General features: G+C 40.1%; 1 protein-coding gene across 2 annotated transcripts in view; it reads left to right on the top strand.

Annotated features, from left to right (window-relative positions):
- The window catches only part of parga (poly (ADP-ribose) glycohydrolase a), a 60,766-nt gene extending 45,793 nt beyond the window's left edge, over positions 1 to 14,973 (top strand). The window contains exons 14-18 of one of the 2 annotated variants that reach the window (XM_062996186.1): positions 5,899 to 5,977; positions 6,295 to 6,403; positions 9,320 to 9,425; positions 11,295 to 11,423; positions 13,864 to 14,973. In XM_062996186.1, coding sequence (XP_062852256.1) covers positions 5,899 to 5,977; positions 6,295 to 6,403; positions 9,320 to 9,425; positions 11,295 to 11,423; positions 13,864 to 14,039 — 599 coding nt within the window. In that variant the 3' untranslated portion in view covers positions 14,040 to 14,973. Of the gene's footprint in view, positions 1 to 5,898; positions 5,978 to 6,294; positions 6,404 to 7,214; positions 7,433 to 9,319; positions 9,426 to 11,294; positions 11,424 to 13,863 lie in introns of those variants that run through there. The other variant, XM_062996187.1, reaches the window with a different exon arrangement.
- Positions 14,974 to 15,253: the final 280 nt, after the last annotated feature.

Genomic DNA, 15,253 nt, shown 5'->3' with positions numbered 1-15,253 from the left:
GTACCTATAGGATCCTGACGCTGCTATGACTGAGACAAAGAAATATCCTAGCAGTGTTTCATTAATGTTGTTCAGCCAGTTATATTTATTACGGTGATTGCTTGCACATCTAATTTGAACTTTGTAGAGATGTTGCTTAATATAATATGTTAATATGACATGTTAATGTCTCACACCCTAAAATATTTTGTAAATTCTGGTTGCCCAGATAGACAAGCTTGCTGACTACTGGCTTGAAAATGTGTCAGAAGTTATAATTTGTAACACTTTGTGTTGATGTAAGTCCCTATTTGTCCACACAATCAAATGGGTCGCCATACTGTCGCCATACTGCAAGAAGGTCCTGGGTTTCATTTCCAGGTGCAGCGGCCCGGGTCCTTTCTGTGTGGAGTCTGCATGTTCTCCCTGTGTCTGTGTGGGTTTACTCCGGGAGCTCCGGTTTCCTCCCACAGTCCAAAGACGTGCAAGTGAGGTGAACTGGATATACAAAATTGCCCATGACTGTGTTTGACATCTTGTGTAACCAGTAACCACCTGTCCCGTCATGAATGTAACCAACGTGTATAAACATGACACTAAAAATCCTAATAAATAAATAAATAATTAACCAAGTAATTGCCACACATTTCTGTAATGAACAGGTGAAGGCTTTTCACACTATACAGCTGCAACACAGGTTGCCCACCCCACCCCTCCATTCCAAAAGTTTTACTTTTTAAATAGATCATGCAGCTTTGTTGGCAAAAGATTAGTTCTGTTATATATCTATATGAGTCCTGTTATATATCGAAATCAGTTCTGTTATATATTTCGTAGGCTGTCTTGCATTGAGCATGTTTAAAATCTACCAACAAAATTGTAAAGATGTTTAATTGGTGGACTGTAGGGGCCAATCTGAACGTTTCAGTGCATTAATAGTTTCTGGTGGATTTTGGCTATGTTTTGTACCAATCCCCTGTTGTAAAGCCTTTCTGGCCAGCATATGAGTATGTATATTATTTATTTATTTATTTAGTTAGTTATTTAGATCTTGCTTTCCCCAGCTTGCCTTAACTGCCATTTCTCAGTAATGTATTGGTCAGTTATGTAACGTAACTGTGTTCTAACATTTGCAAACATTTATTTTGATGCAGAGGTTGTTTAATATGTTTTAAATACTGCATGTGTTAAACTGTAAATATTTTTTAGTCAAATTAATCATAAGAGCATGGAAGATATATTTTTATATATTTGATATTTTTATATAATTCATGCCTAATATTACTGCATAAGATTAAATAAGAGTAAAAGTCATTTTAAATTGTTAATTTTTTTCTTATTCAAGCGCCGAGATTCTGAACTCCTCTGTTCGAAACTCGGCGTTGCCACCGGTCGGCTGGGCGCCATCTAGCGGGCATAATTGACAGTGCCGGCAGGGTGGGATGCCCGGACTATGTGGGTTAGCAGATAGAGAGGCACCTGTGCAAAATGCATGGGTGAAAAAGGGTTCCGTTAAGGACTGCGTGCGGGTAGAAGGAGGCGTAAGCAGCAATATACCCTCCTCGACTGCAATCAAGGATCCCCCAGCAATGGAAGACAAATTGACTACGCTAAATTGGGGAAAAAATGGGAGAAAATGCATAAATATAATAGAAAAAATATGTTATTCAGCATAAAAGCACTTTGATAAGCAAGTCTGGCTAATGCCATAAAGTTCAATTTATTCTTACTTTAAATCACTAATAATATAATCAGCACTTAAGTCAATAACCAGAATCAGCCTTCTTTGAAATAAGCAAGCTAACATAAAAGTTTAGGGATTTTCTTAGGTCAGATTTTATTCTATACAAAAACAAAGAAATACAAACACATCCATAAATTTTATGACTTACTAATTCCAGTTAGGGAGTACCTTATATAATATATACACCGATCAGCCAGAACATTAAAACCACCTCCTTGTTTCTACACTCACTGTCCATTTTATCAGCTCCACTTACCATATAGAAGCACTTTGTAGTTCTACAATTACTGACTGTAGTCCATCTGGTTCTCTTTATGCTTTATACTGACATGGTGGTGGTGTGTTAGTGTGTGTTGTGCTGGTATGAGTGGATCAGACAGCAGCGCTGCTGGAGTTTTTAAACACCTCACTGTCACTGCTGGACTGAGAATAGTCCACCAACCAAAAATATCCAGCCAACAGCGCCCTTTGGGCAGCGTCCTGTGTCCACTGATGAAGGTCTAGAAGATGACCAACTCAAACAGCAGCAATAGATGAGCGATCGTCTCTGACTTTATGTATACAAGGTGGACCAACTAGGTAGGAGCGTCTAATAGAGTGGACAGTGAGTGGACAGCAGCAGCGCTGCTGTGTCTGATCCACTCATACCAGCACAACACACACTAACACACCACCACCATGTCATTGTCACTGCAGTGCTGAGAATGATCCACCACCTAAATAATACCTACTCTGTGGGGGTCCTGTCCGTTGAAGAACAGGGTGAAAGCAGGCTAAAAAAGTATGTAGATAAACAGATGGACTACAGTTATTCCAACCCAATTCTAATGAACGTGTTGCAGGCATCAAATTCAAAATGAGTGAATATTTGCAAAAAACAATAAAGTTTATTCGTTTGAACATTAAATATCTTGTCTTTGTAGTGTATTCAATTGAATATGGGTTGAAAAGGATTTGCAAATCATTGTATTCTGTTTTTATTTATGTTTTACACAACGTCCCAACTTCATTGGAATTGTGGTTGTAATTGTAGAAGTACAAAGTGCTTCTATATGGTAAGTGGAGCTGATAAAATGGACAGTGAGTATAGAAACAAGGAGGTGGTTTTAATGTTATGGCTGATCGGTGTACTTTACTCATTTCATACATGAGCTATTACCCATTTACATTTCGCACACTCATTTTTATGCAGTAGTCTGTAACAACATTAAGGTATCTCAAGCAGTTTGTGCACGCAACATAAAACATCTGGCGATTGGTCGCCTTAATTAGTCCACTGAGCCACCTGCATATATCTTGGATTTAATTAGTGGCTTCCTACCTTCGTCTTCTTGATCCTCATGAGATACAATTAATCTGACTTTATGTAATACCTATATCACTCATACAGGAGAGAAAGCTAAACTCCCAGAGCTTTCTGCTTGGTCAATCCTGCTACTTGGGCAAGTTTGAAAGTTGTGCCAAATGGAAAAGATAAATGATAGTGTATCTTTGGTAGAGAATGTGAAGTGGGAGAAGGTGGGGGCACTCTTGCATGTGCTGGTGCGTGCAGGCGTTTGAAGAGGCTGGAGTCTGGTATATCAGAGTGGCAGCGTCAGTCATTCCTCATCCACCCATGCGATCTCCCAAACGCACGAAAGATTCAACTGGCCAAAGGTTGCATGGATAAATCTGTGTACAAACCTAAGTACTAATTACAGAGCATCACAGCTGTACTCAATAGTTTGCATACACTTTAAAAACATGCCTTGCCCCTTTTCCACAGCATAGTTCAGTATGGTTCACTACCTTTGAAAGCTGTAATTACACATTAAGTGGTTGTTTCCATTGCCAAATGACCCATACTCTACCTAAATACCCAACATTTTAAATAGGTTACCCTTTTTGACCAAGGATCAAGTGTACCAAAGTGCTTGGGTGAAATGAATCCAGACATCGATTTGTGCAATAGTCACAGAATCACCACTGGAGTAAAACTATACAAGCGGCATGTTTAGAATCCAACTACAATTAATTTTATTTGTCAAATTACTCTTGTACAATTAGACATCAGTCTAAGAACAAAAATCTAATAAAACAGAACTGGAAAAAAAGTAGGTAGGTAGGAGAACTTTGAAAGATAAAGACATAAGTAATTGCCAAACTAGTCTCCATTTAACTGCTTAGTGAAGAAGTGGGTCTATTGTTATTTCTTGAAGCCAGACAGGGGAGGTGTCTTCCCCCATCTGGGTGCTAGTACAGAGAATAGCCTTGACGCCAATATCCAGTTGATGGGTCAAGGCGAGCCATAATTATGGTGCGAAGGGTACATTTTACTGAACAGAGTTTGATAAGTTCCCCAGGGTAGGACAGGGGTGGTCTGTTTTTGGCTTTGTAGGCAGGCATCATTGTTTTGAATTACCTGTGGGCAACTACAGGAAGCCCAGTAGAAGATGTGAAGAGGCAGCAGTTTGGGTTAATTGAAAAGTAAACAGGTGAGCTATTAAATGAATTGCAGTGATCTGATTATGGAAATGGGTAGACCTGGCAGGACAGAGTTAAAGTTGACCAGTCTAGAAATGATGAGGAGCTGGACAAGAATCTAAGTGGCTTCCGTAGAGAAAAATGGTTAAATCTGTCTGATGTCAGGTTAGCAACAGGCACCTCAAGTGATAGCTTGCTATCAAGGACAACACCAGGGTTTCATAATTAGTTTTTGGTTTAATCTATGTGAGAAAAAAAGAGTAGGTCTTAGCTGAGATATATTCTTGGAGATCTGTCTCCATGCTCCATGTCTTACTAGGATTAAGTTTCAAATGAGAAGCTAACACCCATAATGAGAGATCTGCCAGATACTCAGAATGACAAGATGAGTTGACTATCATCAGCGTAGAAATGGTTAGAGAAGCCTTAATAGGATAAGACTTTGTCAAAAGAGGAAGTGCATATGGAAAAAAAATATATGACCAATTGCAGAACCATGCCGGACTCCCATTTGAAAGATTGAATGGAGAATGTTTAGATCTCCTCCGTGCTACCTGGTAGGAACACCTTTCCAGGTAGGATACCATTCACTGCCACCCTGCACCCTGCAAATAGGTCAACAAGGGTCAGGACTTGTGATAGTTTGGCAGCTCTGGCAGCATGAAGCATTTCCAGTTTCTGTAAAGTGTGCTGCCTTGTAGCCAGACTGGTGTTGATCTTGGAGTTCATTCTGGTTGGGAAAATAAGTTTTACTTATTACTGATTGTAGAAAGCCTGATCAAGAGGTTTGGACAGAAAGGAGAGAAGTGATATAGGTGTCACAGAACTGGAAGTCCATTAAAACTATTCCCTATCTGCTGGTACATGTAGGTTGAGAGGCTCATGCGCTCCCCTTGGCCATCAGACATATTTCTATTAGTCTTTATAAACACTACATGATTTGCTCTGACTCTAAATCCTGCATGCAAGCTCTTGAGTTCATGAGAACAGATCACCCAATAATCCAAGAACTGCTTAAATTGGACAAAGAAATTTACAGCCGAGTAGTTTCCATTGTCTACTGCTGGATTCCCAGCCATAGTGGCGTAGAAGGAAATGAAAACACAGACAGCTTGGCAAAGGAAGCAAGAAACGAAGAGATTGCTTGGAGATGAATCCCAAAAACTGATGCCTACCCAGAAATCAAAGATTACTGCACAATAAAATAGCAAGAACATTGGTCCACCAATACCCAAAACAAACTGCATGAAATAACTCCCAACATCAATATTAAACACAACCGAGACTTCTTAAATAGGCAAGACCAGACAATTATAACCAGGTGCTGAATTGGTCATACTGCCCTCACCCACCGACACCTCCTGGTTGGCGAGCAGGCACCAACCTGTCAATTCTGTGCTACAACCACTACAATTAAACATATTTTATTAGAATGTGCTACAATTTCAGCCATCAGAGACAATTTTTATAGGGTTAAGAACATAAAATTATTGTTTGAGAAGATATCTTAACTTCTTAACTTTTTAGAAAGTCTAGATATAAAACAAATGATCTGAACATATAATGATTTACAGTTCCAATATCTGTCTGTGTCATAAAATAGCCAATATGTTGCTGATATGGCAATAAACCCAAACAAACAAACAAAAAACATGTAGGTTGTAAAGTAACCTTTAATAAAGTTGTTGTCGATTGTGTTTTTGTATTTGCAGGCACTGAGCAGTACAGTAAATACTCTGGCTATGCTGAAACCTACAAATGGAAGGACAACAACATAGACAAGACACCAAGGTACAGAGTGGAAAATTCTGTATTTCTGGTGGGCAATTTATACATTCATATCATTTTTTGTGTTGCCATAATGCTATTTATAGAGACTAATGCAGAAGTAAGAGATATAAGGAAATAACCGAGGAAGTAGAAGACCACCACTATCCTACGCTGAGTGGCGTTTCCACCACCATGTTATCTCCTTATATTTATCCTCCATTGTTTTGTGTATGATGTGGTTATTACTGTATGAGGTTTTGCATTTACATTTTATTCATGCTTTGTGTAAATGTATTGTTTGACTTGAAGCGATTTTAACATCCTCTTTTACTGTTTAGAGATGAGTGGCAAAGAAGATGTACAGAGATTGTGGCCATGGACGCGTTGAAGTTCAGGTTCTTCATGGAGCAGTTCCAGCCTGACAAATTCACAAGGGAACTTAACAAGGTAAACAAAATGTTTTGCATATAAACTACAATTCCAGGGGGCTGCACAGCAACAGGTCCTAGAGACTTCAATTCAAATGTTGCCTTCAGTCACTGTATGTAAAGTGTTTACTTTAGGTCCTCATGTGTTCTTTAACCTCTCACACACATCCTTGCGCAGGATGCATAAGACTAGCTCTGCCATTCATCCACTGTTGGGCCCTTGAGAAAGGCTCTTAACCCTCTTCGTACAATGGCTGACCCTGCTCTCTGACCCCATCTTCCAAACTAACTGGGATATGCAAAAAAAGAATTTCCTTGTACTGTTCGCCTGTATATGTATATCCACGATTTTCCTGAACTTTGACCTTTCCCGTGATTCGTAGCTGAAGCCGGTTTTTGACTTCCGGTTACAGTGTTTACGTTCTGAACGACAGAAGTAGTGGTCATTCGTAACTGGTTTTTTTTAACAAACATGGCCAAAAGCACTCGGTGGTTGAATAGTAAGTGTAGAGCGACTGTCTATTTATGCATTTTGTTAGACGAGTGCACTGTTGTACCCTTATTCCCTCCTCTCGGTGTGTTGTTGGAACGCACCCTGCTCACTCGCATGTCCGTGTCTCTGCAAGCTGATACTCCGAACAATAAAGCAGTTTTTTTTTTTTAAACTGAGTCCTTTCTTAATTCCTAGCACTTGACAGTAAGGACGTTGTAAGAAGCTGTGATGACCGTGTTCTGACAGTGTCCCACCCTTCCACGCTTACAGAGTGGGTAGATGACATGAGGTTAGCTATATTGATGTACGTAAGTGAACCATTTCGTCTTTTCCGAAGCTGTAGACGGTGAGGAGCTACAGAACTATAAAAGCACAGAGGCTTACATGCGTAGGAATTGCTGAAGGTAAACATCAGGCGTGGATAATGCTGAGGGAGAGTGGAGTAGTGGAGACGGTGGGTTACTCGTGCATTGCAGGGTTAGGGAAGTTGTGGAAGGTAGGGATCAACCGAGGAACATTCTAACTGCTGTGAAACACTGGAAATAATAAACGATGTATAACGACTGATTTGTTGATTGTTTTTACTTCTACAACAGTGTATACTTATATTGGTTCATGAGTGGATGTAAAGCAGGAAAGGGGAGCTGAAGGGACAGAATAAAACGCGTTGCGTTGTTTAATTTACTAAAACAATGAACTGGGAACAACAAACAGGGTATTTACACCCGTTCAGTATTCACTTGCACAAGCCGTGTCTGTCTGGGTGTCCGGATTTAAATGTTATTTGTCCAATTTCTGCAACGCTCTCTAAAATTTTGGACTATACAAAGTGAAACTGCATTATACGATATTATAAATGTTTTATTATTATTTAATTAATAAATATTATATTATTGATATAATTAATATGATTATTATTATATTATTATGTTATATTATTATGTATTATATTACAATGTTTACAAATCCGCTGCTGTTAAAAGCTCGTACTTTCCAATAACAGCTTCAATTTCTTTGAGTTGTTGTGGCACCCGAGAGCGGCACACGTCGAGCCCGAGCTCATATTTAAACCATGCAGTCCTTACCAAAAGTAGTTTAATAATGTTGTAGTTAGTACTACAGCAAATCTAACGCGACCGGAAACGAAAAACCGGCAAACGGAAATAGGGAGGTGTCATGGCAGCCCCCATTGTGTTGCCAGGAAAATCGTGGATATGACAAATACAGACATTCTATTCTATTCAATTCCATTAAATTCTATTCTATTCTATTATAGTGCTTCCTGATGACACCAACACCCTGATTAGGCTTCATACCCGACCTATATGTCTGCTGCAAATTCTATGAAAAAAATCTATTTCTTCGTTGCACTTTGACAACAGAAGTATATTTTCGTTGTATCTCAGACCTAATACTTCAAAGTCTTCACCATTTCAATAATATAGTCAAACCCGATCGATTGACTTGCATTGTTGTTTTTTAGGTACAATTTCTATTTGTTTGCTGAATTTGCCATATTGTGGGGGGCAGAAATATAATGTTTTTAGTGCACACCCCTCACTGTAAAGGACATATTCACTTGACCCAGGGTGGTCAAACCTTTACATTAGACTGTAGTTAATAACAATAAAATGTATAACATTCACTGTATATTTATGGAACTTTTAGTCTCAGACATGCTGTGTCCTAGTGAACATGATCTCTTTAAATCGGACTTTGACTTGCTACTTTCTAAATAGTTTGTTAGAATAGAAATGACATGGGGCGGCACGGTGGCTCAATGGGTAGCACTGTCTCCTTACAGCAAGAAGGTCTTGGGTTCGATCCACAGGTGGAGCAGTCCGGGTCCTTTCTGTGTGGAGTTTGCATGTTCTCCCCGTGTCTGCATGGGTTTTCTCCGGGTGCTCCTGTTTCCTCCCACAGTCCAAAGACATGCAAGTGGGGTGAATTGGAGATGCACAATTGTCCATGACTGTGTTTGACATTAAAAATTGAACTGATTAATCTTGTGTAACAAGTAACTACCGTTCCTGTCATGAATGTAACCAAAGTGTGTAAAACAGGACATTAAAATTCTAATAAATAAATAAATAAATAAAATGATTTGGAGGTGTTAGTGGTCAGTTGTGATTCAGGACCCAGCCAGAGTGTTTAAATACTAAAACACTACACTACAAAATTGTGAGCTGCATAGAACAGAGGTTATTAGGTGACAAGGTTATAGGAATAGCAACAGAAATAGTAACTGACTGCACCTGCCAGACAAACACGTCATAGATAGTAAAACTAGAAATCAGTCAGTCAGTGCTGCTGATTTCTAGGAATTTCACTAAACAGATCATGGTTTGTTATTTAAGCTGTAATGGCATTTACTTATGGCTACTCTCTTATATTGGCATTGATTGTTTGTGCGTGTGTGTGATTTTTTTTTTTCTCTTTCAGGCATACTGTGGATTCATGAGACGTGGTGTCGACCCCCAGCATCTCTCAGCCATCGCTACAGGAAACTGGGGCTGCGGTGCTTTCGGAGGAGACACGCGACTCAAAGGTAGAGAAGCTAATTGGCTCAGAGCGAGCTGCATAAATGAAAACTGAACATCTGGTTTAAACTTTAGCAGTTAATGAGGAATGAATAAAATCAATCCAATTACTCGTTTATGTTAATTTCTTCAGCAGTGAATAAGGAAACGACGTATGACTGAAAGGGTCATTAACAGCACCTTTAGAGGAGCCTCTTCTAGTGATTGAGCTTATGATCACTTAAAGAGATACTTAAAGGTCTTTTTACTATCACAGCATGCCAGTGTTTACTGAAAAGACTTTTAGTTCTAGTTCTCACTAATTTATTGGTAAATGAAACTGAATCAAATTTGCAATCAATTCTTACAGCGATGTGCTAATGACAGTATTATAGTTAATGACTGTTCACATTAAGTCTTGTTTGATTAGATTAATGCTGGGTGATGGTAATGTCTCGTGTTTATGTTCAGCCAGTTATTACCAGAGATAGTATAATACAATCACTGCTTTTACATGTAATTATCACTCTACTTTGCTTGTACATACATTTCATTTTTAATGTTTTTATACACTTATAACACTGCATTCACACCGGCAGCAACTTATAGCCTTTAGTCGCTTAAATCGCTGATTGCTCGTTGCCCTGTGTCCACACTGGCAGCATCATTATTGCTTGTGGGTGTTTGGTTGCCATAACATTTAATTGACACCAAGGGAAAAAAGCAAATGCCATGACAGTACAGCATACTTTGAATAAAGTGCTTACCACTCTGCTCGGGCGGCACGGTGGCTAAGTGGGTAGCACTGTTGCCTCACAGCAAGAAGGTCCTGGGTTTGATCCCCAGGTGGGGCGGTCAGGGTCCTTTCTGTGTGGAGTTTGGATGCCCACCCAGTGTCTGTGTGGGTTTCCTCCGGGTGCTCCGGTTTCCTCCCACAGCCCAAAGACATGCAAGTGAGGCAAATTGGAGACACTAAATTGTCCACGGTTTGGCCCCTTAGTTCCAGTGAAAGGAACTCTTAATGCTTCAGCATACCAAGAGATTTTGGACGATTTCATGCTCCCAACTTTGTGGGAACAGTTTGGGGATGGCCCCTTCCTGTTCCAACATGACTGTGCACCAGTGCACAAAGCAAGATCCATAAAGACATGGATGAGCGAGTTTGGTGTGGGAGAACTTGACTGGCCTGCACAGAGTCCTGACCTCAACCCGATAGAACACCTTTGGGATGAATTAGAGTGGAGACTGCGAGCCAGGCCTTCTCATCCAACATCAGTGTCTGACCTCACAAATGCGCTTCTGGAAGAATGGTCAAAAATTCCCATAAACACACTCCTAAACCTTATGGAAAGCCTTCCCAGAAGAGTTGAAGCTGTTATAGCTGCAAAGGGTGGGCCGACATCATATTAAAACCTATGGATTAAGAATGGGATGTCACTCAAGTTCATATGTTTGTGAAGGCAGACGAGCGAATACTTTTGGCAATATAGTGTATGTATGTTTAAACTTAAATATATTAAAACGTACAGACTTGAAATAGACATTAAAAAAATAGTTGTGACGGGCTAATCGTGTATATCAAAATTCTGTACACGACCATAGCACGAACATAGGAGCTTTCAATTTTCCGTTGGGGGGGGGGTATTACAGATTGTTCATGGTACACGGCAGCCCTCATTAGTACATGATTCATAAATCAATGGTCTGTTTCAATCCCTATTAAAATATTTAAAGACTGGTTGATGCTGTGAGTAAGTATGCAGTAATGCTCTAGTGTGAAATGTCCATGAAATGACCAGTAATTCTTGGAATCAGTCCAAATAAAACGCTGTGTTTAGCAGGTTCATTTAAGGATAAACAGCATTAGTGCTAAACAGTTAGTGTCTTTGTTTTTGCAGCCCTGCTGCAGTTAATGGCGGCGGCGGAGGCGGGTAGAGATGTGGCCTATTTCACATTCGGCGATGCAGAGCTCATGAGGGACGTCCGCACTCTGCACACCTTTCTGACAGATGGGCACGTCACAGTGGGTAAGAGTGCATTATTCCCCATAGCAGCCATTTCAGCATAGACTGGATACACTGAGGTCTCTTATACACACTACAGCAAAAACAGGGCAGGTTTGCTTTCAGTATTTGTTTTGTTTTGTTTTGTTTTGTTTTGGTTCGAAAAAGCGAATAAGGGAAAACCAAATACATTGGGGTCGGGCATCTCATCCAAATAAGATTAAGATTAAGCCTTCACCTACTGTGAGAAACCTTGGAGTTCTGTTTAATTCCTCATTCACCTTTGAGTCTTACATTAACTCACTAACCAAATCTGTATTTTTCCATCTTTATAACATCACCAGTCTGTGGTCATTACTCACTACCAGTGATGCCAAAACATTGGTTCAAGCCTTCATGTTTTTATATTCTCAAGTATTGATTATCTAAAACAATCAGTAAACTTCAGAACATCCAAAGCTCTGCAGCGAGTGCGCTCATGTACAACAAAAAATCTGCCCATATCACCCCTGTAATTAAGCAGTATTGCTCATTACATTCAAGCCCTTTATGGTCTTGGCCCTGGCATATCTCAGAGAGCTCCTGCTGTCCTACATACCTCCTTCCTCACTTAGGTCCTCTGGTGGCAGGCAAGTCATTACTCCTCATACTAGACTCTTCTCAGTGGGATGCAGATCCATCAGTGCTGCAGCCCCTAACTAAGCTCTAGGACTCCTTGCCTCAATCTTTGTGACGTTCATTTTCAATCAGTATTTCTCCTTCTTTCACATAGGGACAGTGGTAGCCTAGTGGGTAGGGCTTTGGGCTATCAATCGGTAGATAGTCAGTTCAAATCCATGCTATGCAGCCACTGTTCAGGCCTTGAACAAGGCTTTTAGTTTGTCTGACTTTATGACTTTAATGAAGATTTTGAAGGTTTCACAAACTATCATAGCTGCCCTGATAATACTTTACACCAGAGATGTTCACAAGTCTCAAGATACGAGTCCGAGTCAAGTCACGAGTCTTTAGGCTAGAGTCCGAGTCAAGTCACGAGTCTTTAGCCTAGAGTCCGAGTCAAGTCACGAGTCTTTAGGCTAGAGTCCGAGTCAAGTCACGAGTCTTTAGGCTAGAGTCCGAGTCAAGTCACGAGTCTTTAGACTAGAGTCCGAGTCAAGTCACGAGTCTTTAAACTAGAGTCCGAGTCAAGTCACGAGTCTTTAGACTAGAGTCCGACTCAAGTCACGAGTCAATATAATAAACACAAAACATGTATTGGAAATGTAGCGTAGAAATAAACGAATAATCTGTACATTCAGATAAAAAAAAAAATAACAGATTAGCGACTGTATTTTGCCATTTTACTTAGTTCCTTTATTTTCCTAGTGTGTGCAAATGGATGTAATTTCCGTAACAAGAAGGTACCAGTTAAATCCTTAAACTGATACATTTTGTTTTCACTGCAAAACAAAAGTGCATGATAAATCGCGGCAAAGTGGCCAAAATCCAAAACACATCAAAAAATCATAACCACTGCTTACCTTAGCTTCTGTTCTTTCAGATGCTATTAAATTTATAACCGTGTGTCCCATTAGGAAAATAATCCGTTATTTTGTAAATGTGCTTATAATTTAACGTTAATAACGTTTCCCGATTGTAAAGTAAAACACGAACTCGTTAGAAAGCCAATCAAGCGCTTCATTGACACATCATATGTGTAAATGACTGAATAAATGCAAATAACAGCATTTAAAATTAAAATCAGAAGGTCTGATTGGTTTAGAAAGCGGTCTTTCAACCATTAGTGCCAATTCTGTAGGAGTGTTCCATTCACCACAGTTGTTCTTGTGAAGTGCACTACGTAGGGTATTTCACCATTTCAAGTGAGATTCCAATCCAAAGGTAACTAAAATGTTCCAATTAAGTGAAATTCAGACTGTGTAGGGAGCGACGCTTCATCACTACGCCGGAAGCTGGCTGTAACATTTACCCATTGCGTGCTTTGCGGGTTAAGACGGCCAGAGCGTTATTAGAGAGCAGAATATTTATAATAATAATAATTATAGATATATAATTGTCACACGTAACTAATGTTAACACAACAAGGGAATCTTGTCGTTTACGAGTCATTTTTTTTGCAAGTCATGAGTCGAGTCTGAGTCATTTGACACAAGTCCAAGTCGAGTCTAAAATCGCTGTGTGTGCGACTTATGAGTCCCCAGCTCTGCTTTACACATTAAAGGTGCAGTCAGTGGCCGCTCAGGTGGCGCAGCGGTAAAAACAAATGCTGGAACCAGAGCTGGGATCTCTAATACATCGTAAGATGGCTTTCAGTCTCAGATTTCAATTTGTATCCAATCTTCAGCTAAGAAGCTTCATTTGTCTGTGATTGTCAGTGTTAATTGGTGCTTCCTGGTGAAAAACATGTGATGTGCTGTGACATGAACCCTCCCTTAATTCTCTCACTTTTTTCCATTTTTTCCAGGCAAACTGTATGGACTCCTGAAGCGCTATTTTAATGGGGTGTGTACGACCAGTACCGGTCAAAGACCTGATGTCAGTCTCTATGGCTTCATCTACGAGCAGATCAGATCTGATCCTGACCTTAAGCCTGGTGGCCTGACCCCCTCTGCGACCTCTAGCTCCTCAAATAATCATTAACGCCGGCCTGTCATAGACTGACATACCGCTTTAGTTCAGTACTTTTATTTCTTTAGTGAGAGATCTTTATTGCTAGGTATAGTCTCAGGCCACAGTGAGGTATACGTGTGAACTGAGTACACAATAGAGATTGCTTTTTCTTTTTCTTTTCAAGTTATCAGATTAACTGCATGGGTGGTAAACCTTACGACTCGCAAACGTATTTATCTTGATTTATGTGACGATTAGTTGGGCGCTTGAACAAACTTAATACAGTGTAAAGAATCACGTAATGCACGAGATCTGTTAACATAGACGGCTATCAACCGGCAGAGTGCCTACACAGACGCATAATTGGCTGTGTGTCCATGGGGGAAGGGACGATGGTCGAGCCGGGATTCCGCATTGCTGTAATTATGACCTCTGCTGGCTGGTCAAGGCACCTGACAAAGCGGATGGCAGTGGACACTGCAGCCAAAAAAAAGAGGCTTTTATTTGTGGCACTTTTGGTTGCACTTGCTCCTGGGGGGAGGGGGGTCAGCATCAGCAGCGAAGTTGCAGTTTGATACATCTAAGTTAGGTGAAATGGCCTGAAATGAATGCATAGAAAATCAAGGGATGAATTCATGGTTTTGCTGAACACAGTAGATTATATTACTGGTTGTAGATCAAATCTACAATCACAATATTGTTGAAAAGTATTGTCATTCAGATTATTCAGGAGGTTTAACACATCAAAGGGAATTCTGGATCATCGACATGTTTTTTTTTCGATAGATACTGTGTTCATATTGAATTGTAAAAAAAAATCAACAATCTTAGCACGTCAATTTTAGCAGTTTATTATACTCAAGATTTCTACAGTGTGTTTTATTTTCCTTTGATTGCTCTGATTTAATTGTAGTAGAAGTTTTGTTGTAATCTATTTTATAAATAATAATTAAAAGTACAGATTTGGAACACTTCCCCACTTAATATAGACTTTTTTTATTTCATACAGGCTGTGTGATGACCCGGAAAGCTAGGAGAGGTGTTCACTGCTCACTCACTCGCTCACTCTCTTAACCGCTTATCCAAACAGGGTTGCGGGGTGGGGGTGCAAGGCATCCCATGCATATACACACACATTCACCTATAGGGCAATTCAGTGTCTCCAATTAACCTGACTGTATGTTTTTGGACTGAGGGAGGAAACCGGAGCTCCCGGAGGAAACCCACGCAGGCACTGGGAGACC

This window comes from Trichomycterus rosablanca, chromosome 5, assembly GCF_030014385.1.
Source record: "Trichomycterus rosablanca isolate fTriRos1 chromosome 5, fTriRos1.hap1, whole genome shotgun sequence".
Taxonomy (NCBI): Eukaryota; Metazoa; Chordata; class Actinopteri; order Siluriformes; family Trichomycteridae; genus Trichomycterus; species Trichomycterus rosablanca.
This window is presented reverse-complemented; position numbering and strand designations above follow the sequence as displayed.